Source organism: Hylobates moloch, unplaced genomic scaffold (genome assembly GCF_009828535.3).
Source record: "Hylobates moloch isolate HMO894 unplaced genomic scaffold, HMol_V3 SCAFFOLD_7, whole genome shotgun sequence".
NCBI classification, from domain to species: domain Eukaryota; kingdom Metazoa; phylum Chordata; class Mammalia; order Primates; family Hylobatidae; genus Hylobates; species Hylobates moloch.
The window spans coordinates 57,944,727-57,957,308 of NW_026652282.1; the positions used below are offsets into that span (position 1 = coordinate 57,944,727).

The window sequence follows — 12,582 nt, forward strand, 5'->3', positions numbered from 1 at the left end:
AAAAAAAAAAAAAAAAAAGAAACAAAAGTGGAGTCCAAACCCGTATATAATCACAGGCAGACAATGAAGGTAAAAGATATTTTAAAACATTTTTGGAAACAGTGGTCCATAGGAAGCGGAATTTTAAAAGAAGAGATATCTAATCTTCTTAAAAGAAGAGGTCGCGCCAAAAGTAAGCTTTGCTTAGGAAGGAATTAGCCATTACAAACTTCTGAAATCAAGATGATGCTGGAGTGGAGAAAAGGATTCTCTAAAGAGAATCAAAAAGAACTGCATCAGGGAAGGCAAACATATCAAATAGCACACTGAACTCTTGTCTTTTCTTTGAAGGTTGCACATTACCTGTTCAAAAGCTGTTGAAGCTTTTCTCCCTTGCTGTAGATCAACTGCAACTGCCATAAGTAAACATGTTTTCCTTGCAATCAGAATTACTTGATCAGAAGGACAAAACTGGGACATCTGATAAGAAGTAACCAGAACATCAATGAATAGTGAGAATTCTGCCAGGTGAACACAAACAATCAGAATGAAAATCAGCAACTTCCTGTTTGAATGAGAAAATTCAGCTGGAAAAGCACATGTCACCATAGAAATGATATAAACTATAATACTGATTTATGCTTTTAATTTTATATTACTTTCCATTGTTTTTAGTACCTTCCTAGAGATAAAAAGCTTCATTTCTTCACAGTATTCCTATCTTTTCCAGTGACAAGTAGTATCATTTGCCCCTGTATTTCTATCTAGTGATTTACTTCTTGGTTTATGTTGTAATTTATAAGTGATTTTTCCCCTGGCAAATAGATTTCCCCCTTTGTATTGAATAGAGCCAAAATTAGTACATATTTTGTCATGGTTGAAAGAGGCATTGTCAAACCTTGACAGGCATTAGTCATGACCTGATCATTAACATTGTATAGTTTTAGGAAAAACTCCCAGCTACTACAATAAAACTCTAGGCCATTTGGATTCTTACATGCCAGTCCTACAAGTCCCATCACAAATGCCAAAACTAAAACCAATTTATTTCACTTAATTAAAATGGCAGTTATGCCTAAACTTGCAAAGACTGTTTCTTAATCTCCCCAAACATTCAGTGATCATAATCATCATTGTTATTAAATTAATAGCATTTTAAGACACTCAATCTCTTCAGGTCTCTGATTACTCTTATGTGAGATGAAGGAGTTGTGCTAGATTGTCTTTATAGTTCTTTCTAGCTCTAAAACTCTTAACATTTAATTGATCTCAATATATCATACTGTGTATTCCTGAATGTGTATGAAGGATATTCTTTAGCCCTTCTCCTTTTATCTTCCTGTCAATACTTGGTCCTCTTTCTGGCATTTAACCTCTACCTTGGAGGCCAATGACTATTTAAAAATGCTTATAATTAAATAACAAACTCACAAATCACTACACTCAGGACCTGCTATAGGAAAGTTATAAAGGAGGCCTAAGCTTCTTATCTCTTTTTTCAGCCCCTGCTATCCCCAGATACTTATTCTATGTTCTTGTAGACTTATTCCCATAACTCTTCATAATGTGTTGATAATTAACAACTACTTAGAGTATTCCCCTCCTAAAGATATTTACATTTTAATATAGGACTTTGGGAGGCTGAGATCCCTTCAAAGACAAAGAAATAAGTCTTAAATGGTAGAACTTTAGGCTCCCTGATGAATGTTTCTGATATTTTGGTATAGAAAGATATGCCCCACATTCTTACGTTATACCCTAAAAGGAACAAATTCTTCTTAGGTCATTCCTGCTTACATATATATTAAAAGTTCCTAGATCAAGAGACAATCCTAGTCTATATTTAGCCCTTTACTATAGCCATAGTGGTTATAGCCTTGTTGTGGTCCCTACATGAGATACTTATTAAAAGAAACTTACCTTATAAGAAAGTATGAAAAACTCTCTCATTATCACTGGATCTTTGTCACATTGCACAGCCAAGTTCCAAGCTGGAAATTAACATGAAATAGCATAATAACATGAAATTATGAAAATCTACCATTTAGTCTGTACCATTACAATTTCTGATACTTACATCTTTGATATTAACATACTAGTAAGGGGTTTCTCAAGGTTTAAACAATTAACTTTAGGGTTTAAAGAAAAATTTTCCAGGTAACTTTAGAGACTCTCGTCAATTCCAATCTTCAACACTAGACGAATGACCAAGGGAGGTACTGCTGAATTTTTTAAAATTGGGGACATGCAATAAGAATTCTTAGCTGAGGCCAGGCTTGGTGGCTCATTCCTATAATCCCAGAACTTTGGGAGACCAAGGCAGCAGGATTGCTAGAGGCCAGGAGTTCAGGACCAGCCTGGGCAACAGAGAGAGACTCCATCTATACAAAAAAATTTTAAAACAAACCAAAACAAAACAAAACTAGCCAGGTGTGGTGGCACACAACTATAGTCCCAGAAGACTGACACCAGGAATTTGAGGTTACAGTGAGCTATGATGGCACCACTGCACTTCAGTCTGGCAGCAAGACTCCGTCTCAAAAAAAAAAAAAACTTCTTAGTTGACACAAATCTATCTAAAAATGAAGATCAACATGGATACAGCTCACTAACTCGCAGTGGTGAAAGTAAGTTAAAATTCACCTAATAACAAGGTACACTGGAATCAAGAGTTGAGAAAAATTACTGGAGAGATTCATATCTTCCAAAGAGCAGTAGAAGCCCTCATCAGGCATCAGTCAGCATCATCTTCCCCTTGGAAAATCCAAATTAAAATGCAGTAAAAGTAAAAACAGTCCTTTTCAAGCCTTCAAAAGATTAAAGTCACCAAACTTGTCTATATTTTAGATGTTTATTTTTCATTATTTGCATCAGTTTCTTAGAAGTCAGATTGCAGTATTCATTCCCTTTCTCCCAGGATTAAAGCCCTATTAAACCTCATAACACAGGGAGAGGTTCATGTAGAATCAGTCCACTTTGTGGCACTGCTGCTTAATTGCTCCTGCTTACTTATCACTGTAGTAACTGCCTCTGCAAGTTTTAAAATCATTTTTATTGCAATGGAGCCATTATAAAGTATATTACACAATCATAATTGCACAGCTTGATGAATTTTCACAAAGTGGACATATCCATGCGTCTGGCACCCACATTAAGAAAGATCTTGAACATTACCAGAAACGCTGAAGCTCCTACAACTTTCAAGTCCAACTCCTTTTCCAGGGTAACCACTATCCGGACTTATAACACCATATACTAGTTTTGCCCATTTAAAAAATTATAAATAAAATCAACAACACAATACATACTCTTCAATATCTGGCTTCTTTGCTCAGCATTATGTTTGTGAGATTCATCCATATTGTTGCATATAGTTCGTTTTTGGTCAATCACACTTAGAAATAAATTAAGTATTCTAGGCCGGGTGCGGTGGCTCACGCCTGTAATCCCAGCACTTTGGGAGGCCGAGGTGGGTGGATCACGAGGTCAGGAGATCAAGACCATCCCGGCTAACATGGTGAAACCCCGCCTCTACTAAAAATACAAAAAATTAGCCAGGCGTGGTGGCGGGTGCCTGTAGTCACAGCTACTAGGGAGGCTGAGGCAGGAGAATGGCGTGAACCCAGGAGGCGGAGCTGGCAGTGAGCCGAGATCGCGCCACTGCACTCCAGCCTGGGCGGCGGAGCGAGACTCCATCTCAAAAAAAAAAAAAAAAAGTATTCTAAACCAAGTTTAGGAGCACAACCTTGAGGACCTGTAGTTATAGTTCATTAGTTTCATCTTAGACCCATTTCTATAGAAAAGGAACACAACTAATGTCCATTGAGTATCTACTATGATACAAAGTACATATGCTGTTTCATTTAAAACCCTTAATAACTGCATGAAGTATATATAACTATTTCCATTTTATAAGTAATAAAACAGATTAAGCAAGTTATCTCTGTACCCACAGCTACAAATGAAAGATCCAGAATTTGAAATCACATCTGTCTGATTCTACCACCCCACAATGTTTCCCAGAGCCACAGAATTTCCTCTTACCTATTTTTCGAAACCACTGAGCTTCATTAGCTCTTGACTCCAAACTTAAGGCTTCTTCACCAAAAGGCTGAGAAAGTTTCACAAAGGCTGCATCAAACAGGAAAATTTGATACTGATGGTTTTATTTTATACTCTAGCAAAGTTGTTTAATCCTGCTTTAAGAACAGTCTCACAGAAGTTTGAATTTAGAAAGTTCTTTTTTGTGTATGTGTGTGGGTGCATACCAAAAGTAATTAAAATGACAAAAAGCATTATCAAGTTCCAAGAAGTTGTTAACTCAAACTCTGGGGAACAAACATGTCTTTGGAGAGATTTATAATTTTAATTAGTGCAATCATTCACCACCTGAGGTAGAAAGATAAGATTTACATGTGAGGAAATAAAGAATAGAAACAATCGTTTAAAAGACTGAACTGGAGATTGAGAATTAGAAGAGTACCAATATGCTGGCATAATATTTACTGAGCCAGCAAGCTCAGGACAGAACCAGAATGTGCTATCACTATCAGAAGGCATTCTCTTTCTGAGAAATAAGAATGCCAACCAGCAAAGTTTTTCTCTTTTGAAAAGAAGTGGTCTGGTTTCTAAACCACTTTGCTATGTTTAACACACTGCTGACAGGTATTTGAGGTATAAAATTGAACTACTGCAATAAGCAGGATAGACTTTCTAAGATATGAACTTTTTGGTGTGTTTTGGACATAAGGAAAGAGGTACATGGACAGTAAAAATGGGAGATCTGTTAAAAGGGATGCCATGTAAAAAAGCACGTAGTCAGAAAAAAAAATGTGATACAACTAGGAGATTAGCTTGAATAAAGTGGACAGGGAAAAATTATTAGTAGATAAGGGAGATGGCACAGACTTGGGTGGGCAGCTTCAAAATAAGAGAATATGCAACCTGAATTTGATTCAGAGGGTATGAAAAAAACAGCAGAGTTCAGAGTATTTTTATTTGTCTTGATCCTTTTTCACCTGTTCAATTCTTAGGTTAGGATCAAGTGGCTACGAGAAAAGAAAGGTAGAGGGACAGGGAGGGAGAGAAGGGAGGAAGGGAGAGAAGGAAAGGAAAGGAGGGAGGGAAGGGAGAAGGAGGGAAAGAAGGAAGGAAGGAAGGAAAGAAAGAAAGTAGGAAGGAAGAGAGGGAGGGAGGGAGGGAGGGATGGGAGGGAGGGAGGGAGGGATGGGAGGGAGGGAGGGAAGGGAGGGAGGGAAGGAAATGTCCTTAAAACAAATAGGAATTAAAACAGAACTGAAATCACATTTGGAGATGAATGCTAATGATGACACACTTTTCTCTGCTTGTGAATGAAGAAACCAAAATAGATTCCTGTGGCAAAGATTAATAAGGAGCATGAAGCTTAACTCAAACATAAGGTTAAAGTCGGTGTGCTTAGTGTACTTGGAGAATTCAACAGAGAATAGAGGCAAGATGAAGGACTGAACATAACCAGGGAGATATTTACCCCTATTCAGGCAAGTCAAAAGTTGATCCATTTCTTTCCTCCTAAAAATAAATAAAAGAATATTTTCCAACTGTTCCAAATCTTTACCACAAAACATAACTAAAAAGGGACACTATTTGTGCCTGAGAATTGAACTAAGAAAATGCAAAATTGTGAAGTTTTTTGCTCAGGACTCCAATCTACCATTTCAACAATCTTCTTCCCCACTGTAGGATACAGTTACTCATTCCCAGTGCCCTCATATTTTTTCTGTCTTCTACTTCTTCATATACTCTCAGCAAAGGATTTCAATGACTGACAAGGTTTTATATTGTAGGGTCATAACACTTGAGAGCAGGTGGTGATCTCTGTGATTTATAAGCTTTTTTGAAGGGGGGAACTAGAACCCTTATTTCAAATAAAATTGTATAAAAGTCTAATATACAAGAAAAGATAAAAGATAAAAGTTGAGCTGCTGTGGTTGAACAAGGAGTGGGTGGAGGCTTGGAGCTTCACCTTCCTGGAAGTCCCTGATGCAGTGCCACAAAATTTCCAGGGTTCTGAGGAATGCAGTTTAAAAAACAACTTATTTTGTACAGACACATCATTTTACAGATGAAGAAAATAGTAGACCCAGGTTTCTTGACCCCTCTGTCAAGCTTCTTTAAGCATATAAAGTTTAAAAGAGAACTTCCGGTTTCTAGTTGTGCATGTAAGGAGCTTGGAAGTTGCCAGTCTCTCCTAACAAGTAAAACGCTGAACACACTGAAAAATTAGTAACTCTTCTTGGACCTATAAGAGAGGAGAGGAAAAAGGGAAAACCACCGCCACAAAAATTGTAGAGACAGGCGAAGATAGGGAGTCATAGCTTACCAGAGCAGAGATTCAAAAGTGGAAACTACCATGGGAACCAATGCTGGAGTAGGAAAATCTGAAGCATAACTGACAAATCACTGGAGGCTCAGTATGGACAAGTCTGAATTAAAAGACTCAGGAGGACCCAGTCATAGGGGGGCCTCCACAGTTTTGTGAGTTTTGCCTCCAGGAGCTTCGTTAGCTACTCAGTGAATATTGGAACAAAATCTCTTTATGCATCTCGCAGGGGGCAGAGGAAACAAAACACTTTAAAACATGCCAGAGCACCCTGTCGTTAATAAGTCTTGCCCTCAAGAGAAACTGCTTAACCAAAGCCTGACCTTCTGGGGCATATCAGAGCCTAACTGATCTTGGAGAAGGGAAATACTCAAATTCAGTCCACTCTAGCCATCCTGTCCCACTTAATAGGGGAGAAAAAAACCTGAGAAGCACTTGTGAAGTTCACAGTCCGGAGGTATAGGCTTACTAAAAGACCAAGACCTAATCATAGGACTAAAGAATGCTTCCCAGCCAGGTGCAGTGGCTCATGCCTGTAATCCCAGCATTTTGGACGCCAAGGCAGGAGGATTGCTTGAATCCAGGAGTTTGAGACTAGTCTGGGCAACACAGTGAGACCACACTTCTGCAGAAATTTAAAAAGCAGACAGCTGTGGTTGCACATGCCTGCAGTTCCAGCTACTCTGGAGACTGAGGTGTGAGGATCACTTGGGCCTGGGTGGGGGTCAAGGCTATAGTGAGCCATGATCATGCCACTGCATTCCAGCCTAGGTGACAGAACGAGACACCATCTCAATAATAATAATAATAATGCTTCTCCTCTCCCCACAATTCATCACCACATTACTAAAGGCCTATTTATAGTAGTTCCTTTTACCTGGTACATCATGTCCAGCTTTTAAGAAAAAATTAGAAGGCATACTACAAGGCAGAAAATACAATTTGAAGACACAGAGCAAGCACTAGAACTAGACATAGCAGGAACGTTGGAATTATCAGACTGGGAATTTAGGACAACTATGATAATTGATCATGATTATGATAATTATTGTAAGGGCTCTAATGGATAAAGTGGACAGCATGCAAGGGCAGATCAGCAAAGTAATCAGAGAGATGGAAATCCTAAGAACCAAAAAGGAATGCTAGTGATCAAAAACACTGTAACAGAAAGGAGAAAACCTTTGATGGGCTTATTAGTAGATTGAACAAAGCTGAGGAAAAAAAATCTCTGCACTTGAGGGTATTTAAACAGAAACCTCCCAAACCGAAAAGCAAAGAGAACAAAGACTGAAAAAAAATAGAACAGAATATCCAAGGACTGTGAGACAACTACAAAAGGTGTAACATATGTGTAATGGGAATACCAGAAGGAGAAGAATAGGTAACGGAACAGAAGAAATACTTCAAATAATATGACTGAGAATTTCCCCAAATTAATGTCATATATATCAAATCACAGATTCAGGAAGCTCAGAACATCAAACAGGACAAGTGACAAAAAAATGACATCTAGGCATCTTATTTTCAAACAACAGAAAATAAAATATACAGACAAAATTCTGAAAAAAAGCCTGAGGAAAAAATACCTTACCTAAAAGGGAATAAAGAATTACATTCCACTTCTGCTCAGAAACCACACAAACAAGAAGAGACTGAAGCAAATTATTTAAATGTTGAGAGAAAATCCCACTAACCCAGAATTTTGTACCTTGTGAAATTATGCTTCAAAAGTGAAGGAAAATAAAGACTCTCAGACACAGGGTGGAGCAAGATTATGGAACAGAAGGCCCATCCATCATCCTCCCCCACTGTAGGAACACCAAATTTAACCACTGTCTACATACGAAAAAGGACTCTCATAAGAACCAAAAATCAGGTGAGCACTCACAGTATCTGGTTCCAACTTCATATTGTTGAAAGAGGAACTGAAGAGAGTAGGACAGACAGTCTTTAATCACCAATGCCACCCCTTCCCTATCCCCCAGCAGCTGCCTGGTGCAGAGAAATCTGCGCACTTGAGAAAGAGAGAGAGAGTGCAGAGATTATCAGACTTTGCACTGAACTCAGTGCTGCCCTGTCACAGCAGGAAGGAAAACTGGGCTAAACACAGCCAGCTCCCACTAACAGAGGGAGCATTTGGATCAGCTGTAGCAAGTGGGGAATCTCCCATCCCAGTCATTGGAATCTGAATTCCAGCAAGCCTCGTCATCATGGGCTAAAGTGCTCTGGGGCTCTAAATAAACTTGAAAGACAGTCTAGGCCACAAGAACTGCAAGTCTTAGTGCTGAGCTGGGCTCAGAACCAATGGACTTAGGGGCACGCAACTTACTGAGCCACCAGCTGGGGTAGCTAAGGGGGTGCTTGTTTCACCCCTCCCCAACCCTGGGTAGCATAGCTTGTGGCTCCAAAGGAGACCTCTTCCTTCTGCTTGAAGAGAAGAGAGGGAAGAGTAGGGAAGACTTTGTCTTGCATCTTGGATATCAGATCATCCACAGTAGGATAGGGCATTGGGCAGAGGCATGAGACGCCCCCATTCCAGGCTCTAGCTCCTGGATGACATTTTGATACACACCCTGGGCCAGAAGAGAACCCATTGCCTTGAAGGGAAAGACCCAGTCCTGGAAGGATCCATCACCTGTTGACTGAAGAGCCCTTGGGCCATGAACAATCAGCAGTGATCCCAAGTAATACACTGTGAGCCTTGGGTGAAACTCTGAGATGTGCTGGCTTCAGGTGAGACCCACCACATTCCCAGCTATGGCGGCTATGGTGAGAGACTCCTTCTGCTTGAGAAAAGCAGAGGGAAAAGTAAAGAGGACTTTGTCTTATGCCTTAGGTACCAGCTCAGCCACAGTAGGGTAGAGCACCAAGCGGGATCTCAGGATCCCCAATTCTAGGCCTTGGCTCTTGGGTGGTATTTCTGGACCTGCCCTGGGCCAGAGGGGAGCCCATTGCCCTGAAAGGTGAAATAAGGCCTGGCAGCATTTACCACAAGGTGACTGAAGAGTCCTTAGGCTTTAAGTGAACATCAGCGGTAGGCTGGCGGTACTCCCCATGGGCCTGTGGAAGTGGGAGGGAAGAGTGGGAAGGACTGTGTCTCAAGGTTTGACAGCCAGCTTAGCCACAGCAGAAGAGAACATCTGAGCTAGACTTCTAAGGTTTTTGACTGCCGTCCCTGGCTCCTGGGCAGCTTCTCTAGACTCACCTGGGGCCTGGGGAAACTTGCTGAAGAGAACACAGGCCTAGCTGGTTTCACCACCTGCTGATTGCAGAGCCCTAAGGCCTTGAACCAACAACATAGGTGGTAGTCAGGTAGTGGTTACAGTGGGCCTTGGGTGAGAACCAGGGCTGTGTTGGCTTCAAGTCTGACCCAGTGCAGTCCTAGTGGTAATGGCCATAGGGGTGCTTGTATCAACATACCCCCAATGCCAGACAGTTCAAGAGAGAGAGAGAGAGAGAGACAGAGAAAGAGAGAGAGAGAGAGACAGAGAAAGAGAGAGAGACAGAGAGAGAGAGACAGAGAAAGAGAGAGAGAGAGAGACAGAGAAAGAGAGAGAGAGAGAGACAGAAAGAAAGAGAGAGAGAGAGACTCTGTTTGTTTGGGGGAAAGTAAGGGAAGAGAACAAGAGTTTCTGCTTGGTAATCTAGAGAATTCTTCTGGATCTTATTCAAGACCACCAAGGTAGTACCTCTATGAGTCTCCAAGAACTATAGCATTACTGGGCTTGTGGTGTCCCCTAATGCAGATACAGCTTAGATCACAGCACCCAAGTACTTTTAAATATCACAAAAGCCCTCCCAAGAAGGACAGGTACGAATAAGCCCAGAATGCAAAGACTACAATAATACTAATTATTAAATGCCCAGATACTGATGGACACCCACAAGCATCAAGACCATCCAGGAAAACATGATGTCACCAAATGAACTAAATAAGACACCAGGGACCAGTTCTGGAGAAACAGAGGTATGTGACCATTCAGATAGAGAATTCAAAATAGCTGTTTTGAGGAAATTCAAATTCAAAATAACAGAGAAGAAATTCAGAACTCTATCAGAACTCTATCACATAAATTTAACAAAGAAATTGAAATAATTAAGAATCAAGCAGAAATTCTGGAGTTGAAAGATGCAATTGAAGAATATATCAGAGTTTCTAAATAGTAGAACTGATCAGGCAGAAGAAATAGTTAGCTCAAAGACACACTATTTGAAAATACACAGTGAAAGGAAAAAAGAAAAAAGAATTTAAAAATGATGCACAGCTACAAGATCTAGAAGACAGTTTTAAAAGAGCAAATGTAAGAGTTAATGGCCTTGAAGAAGAGGCAGAGAAAGTGACATGGGTAGAAAGTTTCTTAAAGGGATAATAACAGAAAACTAGAGAAATCTAGAGAAAGATATCAATATCCAAGTACAAGAAAGTTATAGAACACCAAGTAGATTTAACCCAAAGAAGACTACCTCAAGACATTTAATTACCAAACTCTCAAAGGTTCAGGATAAAGAAAGAATCCTAAAAGCAACAGAAAAGAAACAACATACAATGGCGTTGCAATATGCTTGGCAGCAAACTTTTCCATGGAAACCTTACAGCTGGGAGACAATGGCATGACGTATTCAAAGTGTTGAAGGAAAAAAACTTTTACCCTAGAATAGTATATCTGGCAAAAATAACCTTTAAACATGTAGGAGAAATAAAGGCTTTCCCAGACAAACAAAAGCTGAGGGATTTCGTCAATACCAGACCTGTCCTAAAAGAAATGTTAAAGGGAGTATTTTAATCAGAAATGAAAGGATGTTAATGAGCAAGAAAAAATCATCTGAAGGCACAAAACTCACTAGCAATATATAAATACACAGAAAAAAACCACAATGTTATAGCACTGTAAGTACAGTGTATAAACTACCCTTAAATAGAAAAGCTAAAAGATGAACCAACCAAAAATAATAAATATAACAACTTTTCAAGACATAGACAGTATAAGATATAAATAGAAACAATAAAAAGTTAAAAAGTGAGGGGAAGAAGTTAAACTGTAGAATTTGTATTATTTTTCTTTTGCTTGTTAGTAGTTAATTTGTTTATGCAAGCAGTGTTAAGTCATCAGATTAAAATAATGGGTTAAAAGATATTATTTGCCAGCCTCATGATAACCTCAAATAAAAAACATAAAACAGATACACACACACAAAAAACAAAGAAGTTAAATCATACCACCAGAGAAAATCACCTTCACTAAAAGGAAGACAAGACAGAAGGAAAGAAGGAAGAGATAGTCAGTATATCAAAGAAATATGTGCACTCCCATGTTTGTTGCAGCACTATTCACAATAGCCAAGATTCAGAAGCAACCCAAGTGTCCATCAACAGATGAATGGATAAAGGAAATGTGGTACATATACACAATGGAGGACTATTCGGCCATAGAAAATAATTGAGATCCTGTCATTTTCAACAACTGGGATGGAACTGGAGGTCATTATGTTAAATGACATAAGCTAGGCACAGAAAGACAAACTTCACATGTTCTCACTTATTTGTGGGAGCCAAAAATTAAAACAATTTAACTCTTGGAGATAGAGAGTAGAACAATGGTTACCAGAGGCTGGGAAGCGTTGTGGGGGGTAGAAGGAAGTGAGGATGGTTAATGGGTACAAAGAAATAGTTAGGAAGAATGTATAAGAGCTAGTATTTTCTAGCACAACTAGGTGACTATAGTAAAAAGTAATTCAATTGTACATTTAAAAATAACTAAAAGTGTATAATCAATAAATGTTTGAGGTGATGGATACCCCATGTACCCTGATGTGATTATTACACATTGTATGCTTGTATCAAAATACCACATGTAGCTGATAAATATATACATCTGCTATGTACCTAGAAAAAATTAAAAATTAAATTAAAAGAAATAAAACCTCTCAGACAAAGAAAGTTGAAGGAATTTGTTGCCAGTAGATTTCCTTGTAAGAAATGTTAAAAGAAGTTATTTAGAGAGAAGGAAAACGATATAGGTCAGAAACTCAGATCTACATAAAGATAGGAAAAGCATCAAAAGAAGAATAAGTGAAGGTTTTATATATATATATCATATATATCATTATATATACATATATATCATTATATATATACATATATATGTATATACACATATATAATACATATATACACATATATATACATTATATATATATATATAATGAGATACTACTCAGCCATAAAAGGAATGAAACTATGT

The 12,582-nt window shown here is 38.8% G+C and overlaps 1 protein-coding gene across 1 annotated transcript in view; it reads right to left on the minus strand.

The window, feature by feature from the left end:
* The window catches only part of TEX11 (testis expressed 11), a 363,344-nt gene that overhangs the window by 101,097 nt on the left and 249,665 nt on the right, over nt 1-12,582 (minus strand). Inside the window, exons 14-18 of the mRNA XM_058441322.1 lie at nt 9,330-9,456; nt 5,489-5,529; nt 4,024-4,110; nt 1,900-1,970; nt 343-459 (exon numbers count right to left, since the gene is read on the minus strand). Coding sequence (XP_058297305.1) covers nt 343-459; nt 1,900-1,970; nt 4,024-4,110; nt 5,489-5,529; nt 9,330-9,456 — 443 coding nt within the window. The remainder of the gene's footprint in view (nt 1-342; nt 460-1,899; nt 1,971-4,023; nt 4,111-5,488; nt 5,530-9,329; nt 9,457-12,582) is intronic.